Source organism: Suncus etruscus, chromosome 15 (assembly GCF_024139225.1).
Source record: "Suncus etruscus isolate mSunEtr1 chromosome 15, mSunEtr1.pri.cur, whole genome shotgun sequence".
NCBI lineage: Eukaryota > Metazoa > Chordata > Mammalia > Eulipotyphla > Soricidae > Suncus > Suncus etruscus.
This window is the reverse complement of record NC_064862.1, coordinates 24,121,841-24,148,452: the sequence shown is the minus strand read 5'-3', so window position 1 is coordinate 24,148,452 and position 26,612 is coordinate 24,121,841. Positions and strand designations below refer to the sequence as shown.

The following is a 26,612-nucleotide window of genomic DNA, read 5'->3' as shown; positions in this document are numbered from 1 at the left end:
CTCCTACATACTAAGCATAAACTCCAGCCTGTTGAGTTCCTGCCCCAGCCCCTTGAGTTAATGTGTCATTAAACTGAGGGTTTTCCCCCTAAGTTTCATTTTAAACAACAAACCAGATCAGGTCCTGAAAAGTGGACCCTCATTTTCCTAAATGCTCTAAAATATTAACATGATATATATTTGGCATTTCCCTATAGCTGGAGTCCCACAGAGTGTGTGACTGACTCCCTGCCCTAAAATTGTGCTCCCCAAGCAGAGATAAGCAAGGTGATGATGTGACCCTTCTACTGTAATTCTAATCTGGGGGTCCCTCCTGGGCAGATAAGCACATTGGGAAGGGGGCAGTTAAGAGACAGGGATTTGGAGTTAATGATACACTTGACCTTGGGTTCCTACCCACATACTATTTATGACCCTAAGCAATTTGTCTGCCCTGCTGAGAGTCAGTGTCCTCGACTGGAAAAAGGAAGTGAAAAAAATACCCACTGCATAGGAGGTGGTCTGGGGAGTAAATGTGAAAATGACTCTTAAGCAAGTGGCACAGTGCCTTGGACTTGATTGGCATTCGATAAATCATGGTGCTATGGTTATGATCTGCGTTCATCCATCCTACAACCCCAGACAGTGTCATGTGTCTGCTCTGTTCTCACCAAAAACCCAGGGGTGAGTGAGCAGGACAAGTGTGGAGCTGAAAGTGATGGAGAGGCCACACAATGATGAAGATAGATGAAAAACAGAAGTGCAAGGCAACTGGAGAGGGGGGGGCTGAAACCAAAAGGAGCCACTCCTAGGTCTGAAGAGCTAACATAGGCTCCCTAATCCTATCCAGAGCACAGGATCAGGACCAAATCCTGTCATCTGTCTGGGGTGTGCCAGGATGACAATAAAAAAGGAAAATTAAAAGGTAGCAGCATTAGTGGCTAGAGCAATGGCACAACAGGGAGGGTGTTTGCCTTGTGACACCTAGGTTTGATGACCTAGATTTGATCCCCAGCATCCCATATGGTTCCCTGAAGTAATTTCACAGGAGTAATTTCTGAGTGCAGAGCCAGGAGTAACCCCTAAGCACTTCCTATTGTGGCCCAAAAATTAAAAAAAAATTTAATTTCTTAAGCATAGTAACCTCTAAGGCTAGAGATAGAAAGAAGATAGGGTGCTGCCTTTGAACACAGCCAACCCAAGTTTAATTCCCAGTACCCCATATAGTCAGTCCCCTAAGTACCACCAGGAACGATCCCTGAGTGCAGAGCCCAGAGTAAGCCCTGAACACCTCCAGGTATGGGCCCAACCTTGAATAATAATTTGTCTCTACGGGTGTACATGAGAACTAGGAGACAGAATTTGGGCTTTATGCCCATGCCCATATGAGGCCAGCTGTGTAGTGCAGAGTCTGCCTGCCAGCTGCTGCTAGATTGGGGGGGGGGTTAGAGGGGCTGGGATTTCACAGTATAGCAACAGTTTCAACAATAAGAGGTCACAGCTACTCAGCATAGACACAACATTATATCATTACAAGCAGTGGCTCATACAGGACAGATTTAAAAAAAAAACAGCCATGCTGCATTCAGAGGGACACACATACTCAGAGGTGAGGCACAGGATGCCAGGATGGGTTGAGGGTTTCCCCAGATCTATCTGAAGCTGTGCATCAAGAAGTGATGGTAAACACTTATATATCCTCCTGAATAAAACAGTCTGTAATGCCACACTGACATAAGAGGAAAAGGAAACTCTTCCTTTCTAAAGAAAGCTGACATGTGGAAACATGCCTGCCTCAATGCATCCCCATCTGGAAACCATCCTCAAAGTCACTGATAATCAGTGACAGCAAATGCCCAGGATGACATTCTGGTTTTTGTTGTTGTTGTTGTTCTGTTTTTTTGTTTGTTTTTGTTTGGGGGTTGGTTGGTTGATTGGTGGTTTGGGGGGCACACTAGGCTGTGCTCAGTGTTTACTCCTGACTCTTCACTCAGGAATCACTCCTGACAATGCTCAGGGAAACCACATGGGATGCAAGGGATTTGAACCCAGGTCAGTCACAAACAAGGCAAGTGCCCCACCTATTGTACTATTATTGCTCCAGACTTGGGGATAGGGACTTGGTGGCTTTACAGTGGATAAATCTGGCAGATATCACCTTCTCCAAATAGTATCATCACCAGCATCTTCAGTCATGGCAGAAGCAAGTATGCATGCCCTGCCAGGATGCCCTGAAAAGCCCATCATGTGATTTCAGGGCCCACCAGCTACTGTTGTTTAATCCAAACCAAACCCTAAGAAACCAGTAGGTCAGCCTGGACTAAGAGATGATCCACAGACTCAGCCATGGCTCAGGGATATTTCCACTGCTGAAAACATGAAGGGGTAAGAATAACTACATCCTCTACATCACCTGCACTTCCCTTTGCTACTTGGGCCATTGCCAGTCTTTCCCAGGGTGAGCAACACCACTCCCTGGAAGGGTTAAGGGCACACCAACACACCAAATGGATTGATCTGGGGCTCAGTATCATCAGGTACAGTTGGGGGTATATCAGGTACAATCCAGAGGGGATTATTTTTAAACTTCTGGTTTAAAGAAGATAGCTTTAGGGGCTAGAGGTATAGTAGGTAGGGTCCTTGCCTTGCATGCATCCAATCAACCAACTCGCATCTTATATGTCCCCCTACTGAGGTCCCACAAGCACTGCCAGGACTAATTTTTGAGTGTAGAGCCAGGAGTAACCCCTGGCCATAGCTTTTGGGTCTGACCCAAAAGTCATAAATAAATAAATAAATGAATAAATAATAAAGAGGGTAGTTTCAAGGAGGCTATGGACTTTATTTCTGTAAAGGAGATCAAATAAGTTTAGAAATTTCTCTAGTCATTATTATTGGGACAACTGATAAGTGAATAAGACTTGAGATTAGATAATGGTATTTTATTGGGACTGACTTGCTGTTTTGGAGACTGCACCGTGACGATATTTTTTAGAATGCTCTTGCACTGAGAACATATATGTTGATGATGTGAGGAGATATGAGGAGATGAGCTTTTTGTCTGCAACTTATATCTCGTGATTCTGGAAAAACTCTGAATGGATGGATGAATGGATAGATAGACAGGTAAATGAATGACAGATGAATTGGTAGATGGATGAATTGATAAATGAATAAATGGATGGACAGATAGATAAGTAGATGAATGGTAGGATGGATAAAAGGAAGATGGATGGACAGATGAATGGTAAATGGATGGATTGATGGACAGACAGATGAATGTACAGATGGACAGGTGGGGGATGACAAATGGATGGACAGATAGATGGTTAGATGAATAGATTGATGAATGAATGGATGAACAAGTAGATGGGGGGATAATGGATAGATGGTTGGATGAATGGATGGATTGACAAATGCATGGATGGATAATGGATGGATAGACAGACAGATGGGTGGATGGATGGATGGATGGATGGATAAGTATATGGATGGATGGACATTCAGGTGGGCAGATAAAAAAGGAAAAGCCAGTAGATGTTCAGGGATCTAGGTAAAGAGAATTAGAAAAAAATCTTTGTATTATGCTTGTCACTTTTCTGCAAGTTAGAAATAATCTCCAGTATACTGCTTAAAAGTTAGGAATTTCCTGCCCCACACACATTTTTTTTAGATTGTATTTTTTATCTTTTATCTTTTTTAAATCTCTTATCTTTTAAATTGGGGCTCCTGCCTTATTCATAGAACCTTGGGACATGTATTACTTAATTTTACCACTTATTCCTGCATTTTCCTGTAAAACTAAGAGAAAAGGAATAAAGAAAGGCTTGAGGCCAGGGGTCAAGTGGTCTCAGATTCACTGGCAGGGAAATAAATAAGGATAGAACTAAATATCCAAGCCAAAGTCAACAAGAATAGAATTAGGGGGCCTAAACTTTAAAAATCTAAACTCAAAGAGGCCTGTTCCACTGGCAGGTCAGAGGGCAAAGGGTGGTGGCATAGGAAGCACTCTGGGGCCATTGGTGGAGGGAGGTTGACACTGGGAAGGATCCTGACTCATTGTAGATCTGAAATTCAACTATGAAGGACTCTGTTGATCACAATTGTTTCAATCAAATTAAAAAAGAAAAAGGTTTCAGACTTTTCCCTTCCAAGCACTCCGAGTCATTATAAGGAGTAGAGACCTTGTCACTATGCACCTCAACAAAGGCCACAGCTATCATGGGTGCCTGAACAGAAAGCCGGCCCCGAGCCTGGGTGATGAATCGCCTCATAGTCTATCCCACGGGGTCGGAGCCAGGAGTGTTTTCCTGGGACCACAGTATTGACTCCATCGTCTGTGAGCAGAGCAAAAGGCATTAGTCACCCAGGCAGACTGTCTGGTCCTTTGGCCTCATAGGGTCAAGGTCAAAGACCTGCTCTCCCAGAGAATGCAATTAGCCCATCAGCAGATGTCAAAAAGAAAAGGAAAGAAAAAAGGAACACACGGAAGGTCCCCCTCACAAAAGGTGTCTCTGGGCTCCAAAGTGACTGACCTCATGGCGTGCGTCATGGTCTGGGCTGGAAGCCTTTTGCCAACCGCCTCTGAGACAGCAGCCAAGGGTGAGGGGTATCCTGCCTTCACACCCTATTCCACAATTGTTGCAACCAGTGGCCAGAGGGGCAGAGGCAGGGTGGTAAAACAGTGGGAAAGAATAACCTGAGATGTAACACAGCAGGGAGGGCACTTGCCTTGCACACAGCTGACCCAAAGTTCAATCTCCAGCATCCCTTATGGTTCCCTGAGCACTTCAGGAGTGATCCCTGAGTACAGAGCCAGGAGTAACCCCTGAGCATTGTTGGCCCAAGAAACCAAAATAATAATAGTAAGAAGAACCAGAGCACAAGAGGAAGGAAACTGCAAAGGCTCTTCTGAATGCAAGTATTCCAGAACATGAACTTCCCACTAGGGAAAAGCACAGTAAGGTGCTGGGGGTGTACTTCGTGCGTGCATGGACACATACACACACACACACACACACACATACACACACACACACACACACACACACACACACATCATTAACCCCACACCAGCAACTCTGGAACTCTCCCCACTTTTTCAAGGAGGGACACACATGTGCTCCAACATGTCATTTTTTCCAGGGACACTTGGTCAGTGTGGCCTGACTGGATGTGACGCCAATTTGTTCTGCTCAATCACAAGTGTCCTTAACCTTGAGACTAAAGTGCTTTTCTGCACTGTCAAAAGGGCTCGGAAGGCCCAGGATCTCAAGAGCATGAAAAGGTTCCTGTTCTCGGGACAAGCAGAGATTCTCATGTGTCTGGCCTCTAAGTTCCAAACTAAGATGGTGACCTGGGGAGAGCCCAGAGCATCTCGACAATGTTCCATTTTTTTCCCATGTTCGATGCCCCACCTCTGTGGGTTCCGGCTGCCCAAGGTAGCAGCAAGCCTGGGGTTCCCTCTGGCTTCTTATTCCCTATGCTAAGTATCTATACCACAGATTTGACACTTGCTTGGCACCAAGATCATCACTGAATCTTCAGCCAGCCTCTGCAGCTCACACGCTCAGTTCTGTCATGGTGAAAGGGGGAATTAGGGGCTGGAGTGATAGCATAGCAGTAGTGCATTTGCCTTGCACATGGACAACCCATGATGAACCTTGGTTGGATCCCCAGCATCCTATATAGTCCCCCGAGCCTGCCAGGAGCAACTTCTGAGCACAGAACCAGAAGTAACCCCTGAGTGCCACCGGGTGTAGCCCAAAAATCAAATAAATAAATAAATAAGTAAATAAGTAAGTAAATAAATAACTTGTCTCAAGTGCAGAATTAGCAATATAAAATACTAGATCCATCACCAGAATTCAATAAGGGGGTATCTGTCCTGCACATTATTGGATTTTGGGTGCTAGGACCCTATGCCTACTGTGGCCAGACTGCAAACTGGTGAGCTTTGGAGACTTTTTCAGGTCTATGGAAGGAAAAGAGATAAATACCGGCCGGGCGGTGGCGCTGGAGGTAAGGTGCCTGCCTTGCCTGCGCTAGCCTAGGACGGACCGCGGTTCGATCCCCCGGCGTCCCATATGGTCCCCCAAGAAGCCAGGAGCAACTTCTGAGCGCATAGCCAGGAGTAACCCCTGAGCGTCACAGGGTGTGGCCCAAAAACCAAAAAAAAAAAAAAAAAAAAAAAGAGATAAATACCAATGCCTGATGGCTTTTCTCCCAGATGCTGGCCTGTGTCTTGGCTGAGGGAGCTGGGCCTTCTCTAACACCTTGAGGGAGGGGAAGAAAAGCCCAATAACCAGGGCTACAGCCACCAACAGCCTTGCTTCAGGGAAGCAGGGCAGAGAGTGCCTCATGGCCTGAAATAAGAAATTCCTCAGGTTTCTCCTCAAGATTTCCAGCCTATCTTCATCTTCAGTCCCCCTAACAGGATTCATCTGATGTGTCTTATCTCTGCATACAAATGCTAATGCTCTTTCAGAGCTGTGGGTCACTTAAAAATGCCCTGAAACATGTTCCCCCAGTACAGGTGACTGATTGCTTATGCTCTGCAGGAAATCCATATTATTCACACTGATTCTGAACAGCCACTAGGAAGGAAACTTCTTAAATAGTTGGCAGGACACTTGTTTTAATCAGGAATGTTTATCTAACCCTTACTACACATCAGGCACTATATTAAACAAGTGATATGTTTTGGGGTAAGGTAGTCACCCCAAGAGGTGACTAGGGTGTCCACGTGCCACTGATGGTGAGACTCAGTCAGCCGTGTTGGCACTTCCTGGCAAAGGGGTGAGAATATGCGGTTCTGGGGGACCAGGGCAGAGTTCCAGAATGTCTAAGACTACAGGGAGATTCTGATGGATCATGTGAACCTAGATAAAACTGGGCTTGAACATGTGCCCAACTTAGACCACCCCCTAACCTATGCCTAACACATATTAACCCAACATGGGAGTCATTATGAGTTCCATTCCATAGAAAAAAAACAAGGTTTAGAGAGGGGAACTTGAGTTCTCAATGCTCAGATTTTTCTGAGATTTCCTGTGTCTAGACATTTGCAAGAACCAAAGGACCCTCCCTTGCCCTCGATCCTCCCCAAGAACACAGCAGAGACTCTTGTTGAGTCCAGGATCATGCAGTTATGTACAAGTGACTCCAGTCTTGCCCTCTGAAGCCCATTAAAATTCACCGTGTTAATTAGCACGAAGGCCAGTGAAGTTGATTACCAGTGCAGAATTAATTTCTTAAAATAAAATAATAAAGAACCACCTTTTGGGGCTGGAGCAAGAATACAGCAGGGAGGGCATTTACCGTGCACGTGGCTGACCCAGGTTCAATCCCTGACATCCCATTGGGTTTCCTGAGCACCACCAAGGGAACCTGAGCACAGAGTCAGAAGTAAACCCTGCAGAGATTGGATGTGGTCCAAAAACCAAACCAAAAAAGAAGCACTCTCGACTCTGATTTACATGATGAGTCTGTTGAGCAAAGCATGAGCTCCCCAGAATCTACAATAACAGAGCCCAGACCATGCCCAGGATGTCACTGAAATGCAGGAAACAAGGAAAGTGTTGACAATGTGTGTGTCCTTAGGCTGTACCCACCCTGGTCTCTGGCTCTATGGTCAGCATAGAACTGTCTTCCTACATGAACAAGACAATAGTCAACTATGTTCATAAAGAAACAATTCAGAGCATTTGAAGGTAGAAACATACATGCAAAGAATTGTTCCTGAAGGGCTTTGGGAAAATAGAAAAATTTCTAAAAGGAACGAAGTGCAAAAGATTTTGTGAGAAATATGTCACGGGATCCACTTCCCTTTAGAGCCCAAAGGGCAGCTAACACCATCATGAATGCAAGGGGGAGAGGGACTTTGATCTATTGCTGGTAAAAAAAAAAAAAAGACACAAGACAAAGCAAAGGTATCTGTAGTAATTAATTTTACAATAAAATTAAATTGCAATTGAAAACTAGTTTCCAGAAGCATTTGCAAAAAGGGGAATCATAGTAGAATTCTTTTATTGAATGTCATAGCAGCTGCATCCAACAATATTGGGGTTGCTTGTAATGCGGTTTAGGAAAACAATCCTGTGTCTCTATAATTCCTTTCGGGGGGGGGGAGCTTTGGGCCAAAACTGGTGGTGCTCAAGGGTAACTCCTGGCTCAGAAATTGCTCCTGGCAGGCTTGAGGGCCATATGGGATGCCAGGGATCAAACCTGGTCTTTCCAGGGTTGGCTGCATACAAAGCAAATGCCTTGCCACTATCATTCCAGCCTCCCTTAGAATTCTCTTTTAAGACCTGCTTCTTCCTATATGTGTTTACCATATGATTCCAAAATCCATTCAGTGCTTTCAGATGTGAGGAGGGAGGAAGCCAAGTATTCACAGGCTGAAGTGCTGCTTCTCCAGCCTCCTCACCTCCTCCCAAAGATGTTTATTTGAGAATAAAGTGGGTGAGGAGTTGATTTGAGAATCCTAAGTGTCCAGCATGAGAAGAGTCTGAATAAGGAAAATAGAAAAAGAAAAAGTATTTTCATTTCTCTGAAACAAACTTCACAAAAATAATACTAATACTGAATCTCTCTACACACAAACTATTTCAATATGGTCTTATCTAATGAGTCTGGTTTTTATTTTTGGTGTGGTTGGTGTGTTTTAGGTCAACACCTGGCCCACACCTATGGTGGTGCTCAAGGGGCCAGATGGAATGGCAGGAATCGAGCCTAGGACAGCCACATGCAACACAAGCACTCTGCCCACTGTTCCACTTCTTCTTCTTCTTCTTCTTTCTTCTTCTTCTTCTTCTCTTTTCTTCTCTTCTTCTTCTTCTCTTCTTCTTCTTCTTCTTCTTCTTCTTCTTCTTCTTCTTCTTCTCTTCTTCTTCTTCTTCTTCTTCTTCTTCTTCTTCTTCTTCTCTTCTTCTTCTCTTCTTCTTCTCTTCTTCTTCTTCTTCTTCTTCTCTCTCTTCTTCTTCTTCTTCTTCTTCTTCTTCTTCTTCTCTTCTCTTCTTCTTCTTCTTCTTCTTCTCTCTTCTTCTTCTTCTTCTCTTCTTTCTTCTTCTTTCTTTTCTTCTTCTTCTTCTTCTCTTCTACTTCTTCTTCTTCTTCTTCTCCTTCTTCTTCTTCTCTTTCTTCTTCTTCTTTCTTCCTCCTCTTCTTCTTCTTCTTCTTCTTCTTCTTTTCCTTCCTTCTTCTTCTTCCTTCTTCTTCTTCTTCTTCCTCCTCCTCCTCCTCCTTCTTCTTCTTCTTCCTCCTCCTCCTCCTTCTTCTTATTTGTTTTTGTTTTGGGGCCACACCTGGTGATGCTCAGGGGTTCCTCCTGGCTCTGCGCTAACAAATTGCTCCTGGCTTGGGGGAACCATATAGGATGCTGGGAATCAAACCCAGGTTCATCCTGGGTCGGCTACATGCAAGGCAAATGCCCTACCACTGTGCCACTCCAGCCTCTGATCTTTTTTAATGATGGAACCAGCCCCAGTAAAATGATATTAGTGCCAGAAAAAGTAGTATAGGAGTTAAGGCACTTGCATTGCACAAGGCTGACCCCAGGTTGCTACACTCAACAAAGAGTCCCAATGCACAAATCTGAGTTATACCTGATAGACAATTTCAGAAAAAATACAAAGTGACTGAGTCCCTTCCAAAAATTTTGAAGTTGGAATGAGGTACCAGATCATGCCACAGAGATGGGCACACATCACAAAGAACAAAGACAATCAGAGCTGGCAGGGATGTGGGGAGAAAGGAACTTGCATTCACTGCTGGTGGGAATGTCATCTAGTACAGCCTTTATGGAAAACAATATGGAGATTCCTTAAAACCTGGAAATTGAGCTCCCATATGACCCAACTATACTACTCCTAGGGATATACCCTAGAAACACAAAAATGCAATACAAAAATGCTTTCCTCACTCCTATATTCATTAAGGGGCTATTTACAATAGCCAGATTCTGGAAACACCCCAGATGTCCAACAACAGAGGAATGGCTAAAGAAACTGTGATACATTTACACAATGGAATATTATGTAATTATCAGGAGAGATGAAGTCATGAAATTTTCCTATACATGGATGGACATGGAAACTATTATGCTGAGTGGAATGAATCAGAGGGAAAGAGATAAACACAGAATAGTCTCACTCATCTGTGAGATTTAAGAAAAGTAAAAGACAGTATTGTAATAATACCCAAAGACAATAGAGATGAGGGCTGGAAAAACTTACCCATGATATGAAGCATACCACCAAGAGAGGTGAGTGCAGTTAGAGAAATAACTACACCAACAACTATCATGACAACAGTAGTGGAGAGAGAAATAGAATGCCTGTCTCGAAAACAGGCAGGAGTGGGGGAGGAGGGAGATATTGGGGGCATTGGAGGTGGGAAGTTTGCACTGGTGAAGGGAGTGTTCTTTTCTTTTTTTTTTTCTTTTTTCTTTTTTTTTTGGTTTTTGGGCCACACCCGGTGACGCTCAGGGGTTACTCCTGGCCATGCGCTCAGAAGTCGCTCCTGGCTTGGGGGACCATATGGGATGCCGGGGGATCGAACCGCGGTCCATCCTAGGCTAGCGCAGGCAAGGCAGGCACCTTACCTCTAGCGCCACCGCCCGGCCCCGGGAGTGTTCTTTTCTATAACTGAAACTCAACTACAAACATGTTTGTGATCATCATGCTTAAAAAAATTTTTTTTGAAGTTGAGCAACTCAACTCAACGAAGACTAAATAAATGCCACTGGAGTTTGGGGGAAAGTCCCTCATACCATGTGGTACTGGGGTGAAAAAACAGATGAACCAGAGAGCCCAGAAATAAGCCCAAATTAATCAATACTAGGCAGTAAGAACACACAATGAGAGAAGAATCATCTCTCCACCCCCCCAAAAAAAATGATGCTTAGATATGCACATACAAAAGAATAAAACTGAATCCCCCAACTTCCACCTCTCCCAACAATAAACTCAGAATAGATTAAAAGGTTTAAATATTTAAAGACCTGAAACTGTAAGACTTCCAGAAGAAAACGGAGGGGAACTGCTTCATGATGCCTTTGTAGTAGATAAGATATCAAAAGCATAAGCAACAAAAGCAAGACATCAGTTAAATGGGACGATATCAAATTGAAAAGCATCTAAAGAGAAAAAGCAACAGTCAACTCAATAAAAGGGCAGACCAGTGAATGGGAGAAAAGACTTAGAAATGTCCTATCTGCCTTGGGAGTTTGTATTCAAAAGAGAGGAAGAATGTAATCACGGAAACACAATCTTATTTCACAAGAGATCCGGGAGCTGAATAGATTTTTCTTTTGTGAAGAAGATATACAAATGGGCAAGGGGCATGTAAAAAGCTGCTGTTTCTCAATAATCATCGGGGAAAGCCAATCAAAACCACGCTGAGATACACACAGCCTTGCCACTGTTAGCACAGAAATGCTTACAAAAGGCAAAAGATAATAAAAGTTGGTGAGGATGGAGAGAAAAAGGAGCCAGGGGGACACGAGGCAGGAATATCAACTGGCCCAGCTGGGAACTGTGTGGAGGTTCCTCCGAGGAATTCCAAACAGAACGACCATAGAATCTGCCAGTCCCACTTCTGAGGGTTCAAACAAAGGAGATGAAATCTCTCTAGCATGTGGGGAATGTTCCCCTGTTGAATGCAGCATTTTGCACAATAGCTAAGGCGTGGAAAACATCTAAATGTGTATCAGTAGATGAATGAATAAAGAAAAAGAAGATGTGTTCTCTCTCTCTCTCTCTCTCTCTCTCTCTCTCTCTCTCTCTCACACACACACACACACACACACACACACACACACACACCTAGGAATGTTCTTCATCTCCAAGAAAAGAAGTCTTGTCATTTGTGACAACCAGACTGAATTCTGACAGCAATGCTAAGTGAAGAAAGTCAGAACAACACAAATAGTCCAATCCTATTTATATATAGAATATATGTGTTGACTCATATAAACAAAAAGCCTCATAGAAACAGAGATGAGATTGATGGTTACCAGGGGCTGGGGTTGAGGAAAATTGGAAGTCTACTGGGAGCCTATTGGCCAACATGGTGTCTGAGGCCAATAATCTTATACTATGTATTTGAAAGTCATGGAGAAGAGATCTTAGAAATTCTCATAACTCTCTCTCTCTCTCTCTCTCTCTCTCTCACACACACACACACACACACACACACACACACACACACACACACACACACACACACTCATGGCCAGAGATCCAGGCTGTGCCATCTGAGTCAGTAGCAGCTCACTTTGAAGCGCACAGAGTAAGACAAAGAACAGAGAGACTCACAGTTTATGGAAACCAGAAGACCCCCAAACACTTCTCACCCTTATCCCTTAGCAACCTGTGTCCCTCAGTTGATGTGGGTCTGAGAATCTAAGAGTCCCCTCGAGAGTCTGAAAAACTTCAAGTCCATGCCTGGCCAGCTCTGCCTGCCTATGATTCACCCAGGATCCTTGAGGTCTTTCTTGTTGGCCTCTACCTCAGATGGGCACCTCACAAACCAGAACCTCTCCCCATTGCTCCCCTACATCCCAGTTGCCAGACTCCAGAGCATAGAAGTCTGGGCCTCTCACACATTATGGACCACAACTTTAGACATATCATTCCATCTCAAAGTCATTTCATTTCCTGCACTCTTCAAGAGTACTGCTCCTCATGTTTTTTTCATTTAAATTTGCTTAAGAACCCCTCCAGAAAGAGAACAAGGACATCAGATCTCAGAGGAGACCTGCCAGGAGTTGATCCATCACTCTCACTGGCCTGGACACCCTGTCACCCTTTGCAGCACCATGGCCCACTCTGAGCAGCTTCAGGTACCTCCTGTACCCTCCTTCCTCCACTTTTCTCCCCTAAACTCCTGAAAGGTTTGTACCATGTTCTGTTTCCCCCACATCCTGAACCAACCCAGGTAACCCTAAATACCATCTCAGAAGCTCTTTCCCTAATTGTTAAAGAGATTGGTCAGGTATGTCTGGGAAATCAAGCCCTGTAGCAAAGATGAGCAGTGAGGTGGGAGAAGACACTATATTACTACAGTTTCCCAGGGCAGTACTAAAACAGATTCTGCATGGGACAGGGACCTTTCCCTAGGGAATGTTCAGATGGACAATAACTTCTCTTCCAACCTGTTTTGTGAGCAACATAGCATCCACAGATGTGGCTGGTGTGGCCGTAGCTAAATGGACACTTGACTTATGACCGTGTTTGTGGTCCCCTGCTAGAGAGATTTCCGTAATTTTCATACCATAAAATACACTCCCCCCAAAAGATAGGGCAAATGTCCATGCGTCTTATGGAGTGAATGCTGACTCTAGTGATGAGGAGTTCTTGGGATTCCCAGAAAACTAGAAAGGACTCAAAACTTAAACTCTCTCCATTTGTTTGTTAGTGATGGTCATAACAATTCTTTTTTTTTTTTTTTTTGGTTATTGGGTCACACACGGCAACGCTCAGGGGTTACTCCTTTCTCTACACTCAGAAATTGTTCCTGGAAGGCTTGGGGGACCATATGGGATGCAGGGATTCAAACCACCGACCTTCTGCAAGGCAAACGCCATGCTATCTCTCCGGCCCCCTCATAATGATTCTTTATTTTTTTGTTTGTTTTCTGGGCCATACCCAGCGTTGCTCAGGGGTTACTCCTGGCTGTCTGCTCAGAAATAGCTTCTGGCAGGCACGGGGGACCATATGGGACACCGAGATTCGAACCAACCACCTTTGGTCCTGGATCAGCTGCTTGCAAGGCAAACGTGGCTGTGCTATCTCTCCGGGCCCTCATAATGATTCTTAATGTCGCTTTGAGTTCTGTTCACTTAGCATGGTTGAAATATTATTCTGTTATAGTTTATTACATATTTTAGTATGCCCTTTGTTTTAGAATATATTTTTCTTATTTTCCTCATCTAAAAACTATATGCGTCTTATGGTCGAGTACATCTTATAGAGAGGAAAATACGCAAGTATTGGCTAAGGGTCATTTCTTTTTTTTTTTTTTTTTTTTTGGTTGTTGGGTCTCACCTGGCTGTGCTCAGGGGTTACTCCTGGCTCCATGCTCAGAAATTGCTCCTGGCAAGCACGGGGGACCATATGGGACACCGGGATTCGAACCAATGACCTTCTGCATGAAAGGCAAATGCCTTACCTCCATGCTATCTCTCCGGCCCTTAAGGGTCATTTCTGACCAATTTTATCTTATTTATTTTCTATTTTATTTTGAGGACTCCACACCCAGCAGTACCCAGGGCTCAGGACTCTGCACTCAGGGCTCACTCCTGGCAGGGCTCAGGAGACCATATGGGATGCAGGGGATCCAACCGGGTCTTGCAACATTGCAAGGCAAGCATCTTACAACCCACTGTCTTTTTGCTCTATTCTTCATCCCATTCATTTTCCCTGGCCTCAACCCTACTTGCCCGCAGGTGAAGGAAGGAAATGCAAGTCCCCCTGAAGGAGACCCGGGCACCCACCCCAGTGACACTCACTTGGGCGTGTGAGCCTCCTCCACGCGGTTGCCCAACTGGAACTCATGGGACTTGCTCCTGTGCAGGGCGGTGAACCCCGGAATCAAGTGGATCAGCTTCCTGGAGGAAGGTGGTGGCGTGCCAGGTGGCTTCAACTTGTTCTTCCTCCGCATGGGTGGCGTGCCTGGTGGGGTCACTGTGGTCACGATGTTTGGGGTTCGTGGTGGGGTGCGGACCGTGTGCCTCTGCCGGGGTGACGGGGGCAGCGAGCGGTGGCCGGACTCCAGGGGCGGTGGTGGGCACAGACCTGGATAGGCATCCACCGTGAGTCTGTCCACATGGGTGTACACGGGGGTCCCAGGCATGGGGCCTGCATGACAGTAGTGTTGTGTGCACTTGGCCTGCACCCTGGGACTCTGGGAGAGGTGGGTGCGGATCCACGGGGTGGACTCTGAGAGATTGTTCTCCTTCCCCGTCTCTGTGGTGGGCCACTGGATGGTCCAGTCTTGTTTGGAAAGGTTGCCTCCTGGATTGGGACAAAGGATAACAAAGGATGAGGGGTGAGAAAGACAGGGGGTCCCCTACATCCACCCCTGCACCCATGTCATGTGTAACATGCTCAGAAATTGCATCTGGCCCAGAAGCTCAGCATGTCCACAGCTAAGACTCCCAGTACTGGTACCTAGTACCATCCCTGAAGCCACTTGCCTCGACCATTCTTGAGTGCAAATTCAGGAATTTCCATATTTGTTGTACCATAAGGTGCACTTTCCACCCCCCAAAAGATGGAAGTAAATGTCTGTGCGTCTTATGAAGCAAATGGAGCCTGGAGCTGAAGCCCGAATATTTAAAAAAAATTTTTTTTTTAATTTTCTGATATAAAATAAAAGTTAGGTAAATGTGTTTAACCAGCTGTGGACTGGCGTATTGTAAGTCTACTTCAGCCTTGCAGGCTGGTTGTTCGCAGCCATTGCCTCCTGACTGGATCTCGTGATGTGTTTATTGAGTATTTTAGTACACCATTTGCTTTAGAATATTTTTTTCTTCTTTTCCTCGTCTAAAAACTATGTACTTCTTACGGTCAGGTGATTCTTATAGAGCAAAAAATATGGTATATGCTATTTTTTTTTTTTGCTCACTCTAGGCAGGACTCCAGAAACACTATGTACTTCCAGGATGGAACCTGATTTGGCCCCATGCAAATAAATAAATAATAAATAAATAAAGTATCCTATCCACTGTACTCTGTCTCTCACTCTTCTCTCTCTCTCTCTCTCTCTCTCTCTCTCTCTCTTTCTCTCTCTCTCTCTCTGACTCCTATACATGTTATTTAATAGTGGCAATATAAAATGAAGAACAAAACTTAAGCCAACAGTGTGGGAAGTTGGGGGAGAGTGGAAGGAGAGGCACTGGGGAATTCTAAGACATATCCAGACTTCTCCTGCTAGAAGAAAATGTAGTATACCAGGTCTAAAATTCCACCTATCATGAGAAGTGAAGGCAGCCTAGTATGAAAATTCCGGGCCCGGAGAGATAGCACAGCGGTGTTTGCCTTGCAAGCAGCCGATCCAGGACCAAAGGTGGTTGGTTTGAATCCTGGTGTCCCATATGGTCCCCCGTGCCTGCTAGGAGCTATTTCTGAGCAGACAGCCAGGAGTAACCCCTGAGCACTGCCAGGTGTGGCCCAAAAACAAAACAAAACAAAACAAAAAAAAGAAAAGAAAATTCCACCAATTACAGCAGGGCAATATTTCCACCAATCAAAACTACACTGACAGACACCTGATTTGCACAAAGCAGACAAGTGCTTGCTTTTTTTTTAAAAAAATTATATCACTTTTTTAAAATAAATATTTAAAAAATAAAAAGTGCTTTATGCACCTCATTTTTAAGACTCCTTAGTTCTGGGTTTCAGGACTAAAGTCCTAACTCCCTGTTTCTCCCACTTCTAGCTTTACTAAGCTGCAGTTTCTTAATCTACAGAATAACTTGACGGTGAAATTTTGGGGCTCAAGGAAGGCTGAAACATTTTTCTTTTTCTTTTTTTTTTTTTTTTTTTTTTGGTTTTTGGGCCACACCCGGCAGTGCTCAGGAGTTACTCCTGGCTGTCTGCTCAGAAATAGCTCCTGACAGGCACGGGGGACCATATGGGACACCGGGATTCGAACCAACCACCTTTGGTCCTGGATCGGCTGCTTGCAAGGCAAATGCCGCTGTGCTATCTCTCCGGGTCCTGAAACATTTTTCTATATAAATTAACCTTCATTGCTTTTTCTCTTTATACCATTTGGATTTAGGAAGGTTTCACAGGAACCACTGAATCACACACACACACACACACACACACACACACACAATACTATATGTGTGAACACTACATACAGCCTATTCCGGGTCACCACTCCCAAAAGTAAACAAAGTCTCTTGGTGAACCCCTTTACCCAGACACCCATCCATCAATCATCCTGTCTCACTGCTCCCCAGAGACTGTGGGGACCCACAGTTCAAATGGACAGAAAGCAGCAAGCACAATCTAGTCCTGCCTTCCAAGTGTCCAGATTGGCCTCCTTCCAATAAGTTCAAGATGGCCGAAAGGATATTCAAATTCAAGCTTTTCCTAACATGGCCATCCTAATGTTTAAGCCCTATTGTGAGATACAGAAATTCTGGGGAGTCAAATTTGACCCCGAGTACTCCAGAATCTCTTATTCAGCCAAACTATTCATGAAGGTGTTGGGTGCTATAAAAGTATAAAGGCACTAAAGACCTCCCTCCTTCCTGTCCCCCCACCAGGAGGCAGCAAGCTCTGATGCTCTGGTCTCAGAACAGGACAGAAAGAGCCGGAAGGAAACCAGCAATCACATGATATAAATGTTTAAATGAGGCAGGTCTGTCCCTAGGATGATGCTGAACCTCTGTGGATGCCTTAATCTTCAGGTGACCCAGCAGGGAGGCCACTGAGTGACAGAAAGCTCATTCCTGGTACTTAAAAACTGTGTGGGTTGGGGGCTGGAGAGATAGCACAGCAGTAGGACATTTGCCTTGCATGTGCCAACCCTTCGTGGTGAGCTTCATGTTGTGAGCTGGACCTTCCAGCCCTCCTCTCTTTTGTCTCTGGGAACCCAGGAGGGACCTGGTTAGATTCTCAGCATCCCATGTTTTTTATTTTTGTTTGTTTTTTGGGTCACACCCAGCAGTGCTCAGGGGTTACTCCTAGCTCTATGCTCAGAAATCACTCCTGGCAGGCTCAGGGGACTATAAGGGATGCTGGGATTTGAACCATCGTCCTTCTGCATGCAAGGCAAACACCCTGCCTCCATTTTATCTCTCTGGTCCCAATCCCATGTGGTTTTTAAGCCTGCTGAGGGCTTTTTTTTTTTTTGAGCACAGAGCCAGGAGTACCATATTTGCCAGCGTATAAAACGACTTTTGAAACAAAAAAAAGTCAACCGAAAATCGGGAGTCGTCTTATATGCCGAGTATATCCCAATAAACGTCTTGATAAGCCACTAAATTAAAATCATCTGGATATTGCCATGAAACGAATTTTCCACCTCCATCCTGCACCAATCACTGCAAGGCTGCTCAGACCGCCTCTCTAACTCAGCCAATCCAAGCAGGCTTTTTATGCATGCAAATTAGACAGTGTTCTGTACCCGAATCTACACTGTCAAAAGCCTGCTCAAATGGACCAGAGTCAGAGAGGAAGTCTATTACAGTATATCCTTTGAACCTTTGCTTGTTGTGATTGGCTCACTGTGTTGCAACACAGGAACGTTCTGTCTTATACAGTGAATATAGGCCTAAACCTATGTTTTAACTGTAAAATTAGGGTGTCGTCTTATACACCCAGTCATCTTATATGCCAGCACTACTGGTGTGCCCCCAAACCAATCAATCAATAAATAAAGGTTAAAAAAAACTGGGTGTTTGCCAAGAGTTCTGGGTGGGACAAAGGAAACAAGAGGAAGAAGGGGAGAGAGATAGAGCAGGGCTTAAGACATTTGCCATGGACTCAGTAAATCTAGATTCGATCTTCAGGGCCAAATTGTTGATTCCCTGAGCACAGAACCAGGAGTCGCCTCTAGATACCACTGGATATATTACACACACACACACACACACACACACACACACACACACACACACACACACACACACACAGTGGTTGAGCCATAGTTTTTGTCCCTGTGGGGGTCACAGGGGAATCCATTCTGGCCTGATTATATCTTGCAGGGTCCACAAGAGATGGTAGAAGCAGAGACGAAGACAAGTTGGCTGGGAGTGTGGGGTACGGCCTAGAAAAAGTAGGTCCTACCAAGGGCCACAGAGTAGGCCTGCTCTCAAGCCAGGGCCGAGGAAGGAAAGATTTGGGCAGAAATAAATTCATTCCACCTTGCAGGCAGCTCGCAGGGAGAATATCATATCCATGTTAACCATAACGAGATGAATTTGTGAAGCACTGAGAGTCTGCAAAGCGGTCTTATGGACATTGACTCACTGCCCCATTTTTAATTAAGAGCACTCATTCCATTATTACACATTCATTATAGAAAAATTTTGCCAATCCAGAGAAGGAAAAAGGCAATAACATTATAGATGCTCACTAAATCCTACTACCGACACTTAACTCAGGGGCCCTGACAGATGATTTGCAGAAGCCAAAAAAAAAAAAAAAAAAAAAAAAAAAAAAAACATTTTCTTTAATCATATTTGGAAGAAATGTGGTAAAACCTTGTTTGACAGGTTGACATCTGCTTTCTTCCCTGGCATTGGGTCTGTTTTGCACCAAGCACAGCTATGTACTTGTGTGCCAGGGGCCGGCTTGAGCTCCAATCTGTGGCTAACAGAGACAGATGTGCCCCCCAGGGGTGATGAGCCCAAGGTCACAAAAGATGTGGGAACGAGCAGCCAGGGGTGTGTGTATGTGGCAGAGGACTGGAGCTTTGTGGGGCGTCAGAGGGGAGCATGGTTCATTTCAGATTCAAACTGATGAGCAATCCAATGGAAACTCCCTTTTCTGTCCTTCCAGACATGGCCAGACTCTTCCAGCAATGTCTCATCACTCTGGCACACACGCTTTGAGAGCTGGGACTGGGACTCAGAGGACTGAATCAAAGTCTCGGCTCCCCCAGTGCTGCTGTGCGGTCATGGGTGCTCTCTCTCTCTCTCTCTCTCTCTCTCTCTCTCTCTCTCTCTCTGTGTGTGTGTGTGTGTGTGTGTGTGTGTGTGTGTCTCTGTCCCTCTCTACATTTCTCTGTCTGTCTCTATTCTCTGTCTTTGTCTCTCTATCTCTGCCTGTCTCTCTGTTCTCTGTCTCTGTCTCTTCATCTGTCTCTGTCTGCCTCTCTCTGTGTCTCTGTTTCTCTGTCTCTTTCTGTCTCTTTGTCTCTCTGTCTCTTCTGTGTCTCTCTGTCTGCCTCTCTCTGTGTCTCTGTTCTCTGTCTCTGTTCTGTCTCATCATCTATCTCTCTGCCTCTTTCTGTCTCTCTGTCTCTCTTTGTTTTTCTCTCTGCCTCTCTGTCTCTTTGTCTTTCTGTCTCTCTGTATGTCTCTGTGACTTTGTCTCTGTCTTTCTGTTCTCTGTTTGTCTCTGTCTATCTCTGTCTCTCTATCTCTGTCTCTCTGTCTCTGTCTCCATCTATCTCTCTGCCACTTTCTGTTTCTGTCTCTCTCTGTCTCTGTCTTTGTCTCTCTGTCTGTCTCTTTGTCTCTCTGTCTTTGTGTCTCTGTCTCTGCCTCTCTGTCTCTGTCTCACCATCTATCTCTCTGCCACTTTCTATCTCTCTGTCTCTCTGTCTTTCTTTCTGTCTGTCTCTTTGTCTCTCTGTCTTTGTGTCTCTGTCTGTCTCTGCCTCTCTGTCTCTGTCTCTCCATTTATCTCTCTGCCACTTTTTATCTCTCTGTCTCTCTGTCTCTTTGTCTTTCTGTCTGTCTCTGCTTCTCTGTCTCTCCATCTATCTCTCTGCCACTTTCTATCTCCCTGTCTCTCTGTCTTTCTCTCTGTCTCTCTGTCTTTGTCTCTCTGTCTCTTTGTCTTTCTGTCTCTCTGTCTCTCTCTGTCTCTGTCTGTCTCTGTCTCTCCGTCTTTCTCTTTGCCATTTTATGTCTCTCTGTCTCTTTGTCTTTCTATCTCTCTGTCTCTCTTTGTCTCTTTGTCTCTATACCTATCTTTGTCTCTTTGTGTCTCTCCATCTGTCTCTGCCACTTTCTGTCTCTCTGTCTCTGTCTTTGTCTCTGTCTCTGTCTCTCTCTATCTCTCTGCCTTTCTGTGTCTCTATCTTTCTCTCCCCCTCTGTTTCCCCCACTTGTGGCTGTGTAGTTGTGGGCTTGCTCTCTTCTGTCTGTCTATCCCTCTCTGTCTCTCTGTCTGTCTCCTCTGTCTTGAGACATACCATAAGGATCAGAGACTGTCTGGTAGCCCAGGGCCTGGGGCTATGCCTTGCAACAGGCCCCTGTCCACTGGCTACCCTCTCCCCTGAGATCTCAAAGCTCTAGAAATGCCCATGCTGATCAGTGCCTGAGGCAGATGGCAGCATCCACCCTCTTGGTCCCTCTCAGAAGCCACGGCCAGGAGGCTGGAGAGAACCAATCCCCAGTAGGGGCCTCCTATCTGTCACCCCATAAACTCTGGATAGAGGTGTTTGCTGGGGGCATACAAACTCTGCCAGGGAAGCCGAAGTCAAACACAAAAATATTTTAAGAAAACCAATCTCTGACCGAAGAGACAGTGCAGTGTCTAGGGCATTTGCCTTTCACGCAGCCAACCCAGACTTGATGCCTGGCACCTCTGAGCACTGCCAGGAGTTATCCCTGACTGCAGAGCCGAGAGTAACCCTAAGTACCACCAGATATGATTCTCTAAAAATAAAGGAGGTCCATTGAGTTAAGATATAGCACAAGTGATAGAGCACAGATGTGAGATCTTGGGTTCAACTACTGACACCCCAAACACTGCTTTGTATAGCTCCTGATCACTGCCTGACACAAGCTAATTTTGAAGAAGAACTTAGTATATTCCCAACACTATTATTTCAAGCAATTGACTCACAACTCATTATAGGACCATTCGACTATCCAAAAAAGACAAGAGCCATAGCATGGTGGGGAGGGATTTGCCTTGGGCATGGCCTACTGGGCTGATCCCCAACATCCCATAGAGTCCCCTGAGCCTTCCAGGAATGATTCCTGAGTACAGAGCCAGGAGTAACCCCTGAGCAATGCTGGCTATAGAATAGAAATAAACAAGATTGGGGCCAGAACATTAGCATAGAAGTAGGGCATTTGCCTTGCACATGGCCAACCAGGATGAACCTGGGTTCGATTCCTGGCATTCCACATGATTTCCTAAGCCTGCTAGGAGTGATTTCTGAGTAGAGCCAGGAGTAAGCCTTGAGCAACACTGGGTGTGGCCCAAAAACTAAATCAAATAAGTAAAAAGAAAGAAATAAGACAACAACAAGGGGCCGGGCGGTGGCGCTGGAGGTAAGGTGCCTGCGCTAGCCTAGGACGGACCACGGTTCGATCCCCCGGCGTCCCATATGGTCCCCCAAGAAGCCAGGAGCAACTTCTGAGCGCATAGCCAGGAGTAACCCCTGAGCATCACAGGGTGTGGCCCAAAAACCAAAAAAAAAAAAAAGACAACAACAAACATTCAAAGAGACTTTTTTTTTTTTTTTGCTTTTTGGGCCACACCCAGCGGTGCTCAGGGGTTACTCCTGGCTATCTGCTCAGAAATAGCTCCTAGCAGGCACGGGGGACCATATGGGACACCAGGATTTGAACCAACCACCTTTGGTCCTGGATCGGCTGCTTGCAAGGCAAACACCGCTGTGCTATCTCTCCGGGCCCAAATATTCAAAGAGACTCTTTTAGAATCGAAGAGGGAGCAGGCATAGATGTATTCCATGGCCAGCTTGCAGCCCCAGCTAAGCTGGTTTAGACCCCTCCCACCACCATTGATCAAAACTGATGTCCCACTGTGCAACCTGGGTCCCATGGCCACAGCCAGTGGCACTGATCACAGCCATGGAGCATCCAGACAGGCAGGACAACAATCCACCTACCGACAGACTTTAAGGCTCCTTGCAGAACAAGGAGCAAGCCCAAGTCGCCATGGAAATGCTCCCACTTATCTGTTTCCTGGGAACTTGTTGCACTGGGTGGGGTGGGGGGTAAGATTTCTTCCTAGCCCCAGAAAATCAGTCCTGAGACTCTGGTGCCACCTAAGTGTGTCTCTTAAGCATGTCTTGTTTGTTTTACAGAAGAGAAATAATGGAATCAAGTCATGCTCACTTTCCACCTCCTCGCCAAGTCTGATCCCCGAGTCTCCAGAGCAGACATAACAGGACCCTGATTTTCAGGTGAGGGAACAGAGGATGTGTCTGAGCACATCTCCCCCTGCCCCATCCTCATCCCCCAAAAGGAGAGAAGAGTCACTTTCCATATTGGGAAGAATTCCTTCCTGAACCCAAAGGACAAGAATTAATTCTAAGGCAAGAGAAGAGGTTTTTTAATTAATTAAAATCAATTAAATTAAGTATGTTACTTAATTAAACCATAATTAATTGATTTTGTTTTGGGGGGACACATCCTGTGGCATTCAGGGGTTACTCCTGGCTCTGCACTCAAAAATTATTCCTGGCAGGCTCGGAGAACCCTATGGGATGTCTGGAGCACAGGGCTTTGTGACGTGATGCTCAGAAATCAGTAGGTCCCTGTCTTTTCTGCAGTGCCTCAGAAGTGAGAAGGCACATGCCATGTTTTGAGGGTTAGATAAGTCTCACTGAATAGCACAGGCCACTGTCAATGCGAGCACACAAAAAAGGGGTCGACGGGGCCGGTGAAATAGCAAGGAGGTAGGCCTTTTACCTTGCATACAGAAGGATGGTGGTTCGAATCCTGGCATCCCATATGGTCCCTGAGCCTGCCAGGAGCGATTTCTGAGTGTAGAGCCAGGAGTAACCCCTGAATGCTACTGGGTGTGACCCAAAAACAAAAAACAAACAATAAAAAAACAAAAGAAAAAACAATAAAGGGGTCGAACTCTGGGGAAAAAAAACATTCATTTTGGCAATGCTGCTGAGGGTGAAGTGTGAAGGGCTGTGCGTTTAGACCAATGGTCTTGACCCTGCTGAGGTCAAGGAAACAGAAAACAGAAAACAAGTTGGAATGGGGAGAGGACCAAGGGCAATAGCACAGTGGGTAGGATGTTTGCCTTGCACCCAACTGACCCGGATTCGATTCCCAATATCCCATAGGGTCTCCTGAGCCTGTCAGGAGTAATTTCTAAGCACAGAACCAGGAAAAACCCGTGAGCACTGCTGAGTGTGCAGAAAGAAAGAAAGGAAGGAAGGAAGGAAGGAAGGAAGGAAGGAAGGAAGGAAGGAAGGAAGGAAGGAAGGAAGGAAGGAAGGAAGGAAGGAAGGAAGGAAGGAAGGAAGGAAGGAAGGAAGGAAGGAAGGAAGGAAGGAAGGAAGGAAGGAAGGAAGGAAGGAAGGAAGGAAGAAAGGAAGAAAGGAAGAAAGGAAGAAAGGAAGAAAGGAAGAAAGAAAGAAAGAAAGAAAGAAAGAAAGAAAGAAAGAAAGAAAGAAAGAAAGAAAGAAAGAAAGAAAGAAAGAAAGAAAGAAAGAAAGAAAGAAAGAAAGAAAGAAAGAAAGAAAGAAAGAAAGAAAGAAAGAAAGAAAAAAGAAAAGAAAGCAAGCAGAGGGTATCAGAACCAGGCAACCCTTACTATATTTGAATCATTTCACTGTATCTCCCTATCCCACTCCCAAAATAAGATCTATTGATGCCTGAGCACCTAATACCTGTGACTGTCACTTGACTGGCAAACAGGAGCCTGGCAAATGCAAACAAGTTAAAGTGAGGCCATCACGGGTCAGGGAGACCCTGACAGCCAAGGCATGTGTCCTCTGAAGACAGAGACAGATACAGTGAAGGCCACACGGAGATGGCAGCGGTGACTGGAGGGCTGTCACTATAAGCCAGGAGACACCAAGGACTGATGGCAACCATCGCATGGCAGCAGCTGGCCACAAAGCAGGTCCTTGGGAGAAGCCTGGCACTGCATTTTGAGTGCCAAATCCCTAGATGTGTGTGTGTGTGTGTGTGTGTAGAGAGAGAGAGATAGACAGACAGAGAGACAGAGAGAGACAGAGAGAAGGACTGTATATTGCTTTCAACCACCTAGTTTGTGAAGATTTGGTCACATCAGCCCTGGAAACTGAGTAACCCTCAACCAGAAGCCAGTGACATTTACTAAATAGGGATGAGGGTGTGTGTGTGTGTGTGTGTGTGTGTGTGTGTGTGTGTGTGTGTGTGTGTGTCTGTGTCTGTGTCTGTGTGTGTCTGTGTGTGTGTCTGTGTGAGTATCCATGTGTCTGTATGTCTATGCTAAGAACAAAAAATAAAGAAAGAAGGCCGCAGTGAAAATACAGTGGTAGGGCATTTGCCTTGCACAGTGCTGACCCAAGACAAACCCAGGTTCAATTCCTGGCATCCCATATGATCACCCAATCCTGTCAGGAGTGATCTCTGAGTGCAGAGCCAGGAGTAAAGGATGGGAGGAAAGAAAAAAGGAAGGAAGGAAGCAAGCAAGCAAGCAAGCAAGGGAGCAAGCAAGCAAGGGAGCAAGGGAGCAAGGAAGCAAGGAAGCAAGGAAGCAAGGAAGCAAGGGAGCAAGGAAGAGGAAGGAATCTGGGGTGTCAGAACCACACAGTCCTTACTATATTTGATTTATTTCACTGTATCTCCCCATCCCACTCCCCAAAAAAGATCTAACGATGTCTGAGCACCAAATACTTGTGACTGTCACTTTATTGCCAGCCCCCGGTAGGGATGTAGCACTACCCTGGAGAAGCCCTGTAAGGCTTTGGCCCATATAAGTTCTTGCTCCATGGACAAGAACACCAGATGGGAAATAACATTCCAATACCAGGAATGACTTACATGCTTGCTCCTCCTCCCCTGTCCCTTGAAGCATCGTGCAATTGAGGTGGGACACATGATCTCCCTGTGGCTTGAAGTTACACACACACACACACACACACACACACACAGTTCACAGTTCAAGGAACCATGGGGATGCCCTGCACCCCCAAATCATCCTTTTCCTTAAGTCATTGCACAAGTCTGAGAGATGAAACTAGGAAGACAGACGCCCCTTCCCCTTGAAAGGTGTCATTTCATCATCAACCCAACTGCCAGCTGCTCACGCGACGGGGCAGTGCCAGCCCTGCCAGGCGCCAGCAGTGTGGCTGATGGGTTGTATTCGAGCAACGCCTCTGCCTTCTCTCTTCCGAGCCTCGAGCCTCTTTTTAATAATGTCTGGGCAAGAAAAGGGTAATTTTTCATTTTAAATAAGGAAGGTGGGGCGACGCGGTGCTCTGGGGGTTATTCATCGCAAGCCCTTGCAATCTTGCCATCCCCTTCTGGAAAAAAAAATCACTTTATTTCAAGGCTTGAATGGGGGAGGGAGAGCAGGGACTAGGTGTTAAAAAATGAAAGGTCTGAGAATTGATTAAAGACATTTCAAGGTGCCGGAGAAGGGACTTAGAGGGACAAAAAGAAAATGAGGGTGCAGGGGTTGACGGTGGGGGAAAACCATTCTCAGAGGCAAAAACCATTTTGCAATGTCAGGTACCTTCTTTGTCGCTTCCCATTCAAATATTATCAACAGATAAAGGGGAGACTGAGATTCTGGCTGCTGGAGCCAACTCCAGAGTCAGCTGGGCCTCAGCCCTTCGCAGACAAGAGCTGGCAACGGCTCCACTTTTCCAGGACTGTCGCTGCTGCCTGTCACTTGCATGATTTCAATGCATGGATCCATTTAATCATCCTAATTTTCCAGCAGGAAATCGAACCAGTGGGAACTGATAATAGATATTCAGACTGAAATCTGATGGGACTTTGATGGGACCAACCAAAGCAAAGAATGGTTTTACTTGGATCCCCCTATAACTTTGCAGTGAGTGAGAAAGAGAATTTTAAAATCCACTCTGAGCACTGAGGAAAGAGTGTTGGTAGAGGCCTTTGGATCAGTCCTCATATTGCCTTCTAATTAGATGTCTTTCAATTGGTTCCTTTGGTTTATATGTTAAAAAGATGTTTCCCCATTGCCTTCTCATCCAGCTTTTCTCCT

At 45.4% G+C, this 26,612-nt stretch overlaps 1 protein-coding gene across 2 annotated transcripts in view; it reads right to left on the bottom strand.

The window, feature by feature from the left end:
• KSR2 (kinase suppressor of ras 2) overlaps positions 1-26,612 on the bottom strand; it is a 348,927-nt gene that overhangs the window by 195,479 nt on the left and 126,836 nt on the right. For both annotated transcript variants that reach the window (XM_049788775.1, XM_049788776.1), the window contains exon 4: positions 14,492-14,996. In XM_049788775.1, coding sequence (XP_049644732.1) covers positions 14,492-14,996 — 505 coding nt within the window. The remainder of the gene's footprint in view (positions 1-14,491; positions 14,997-26,612) is intronic.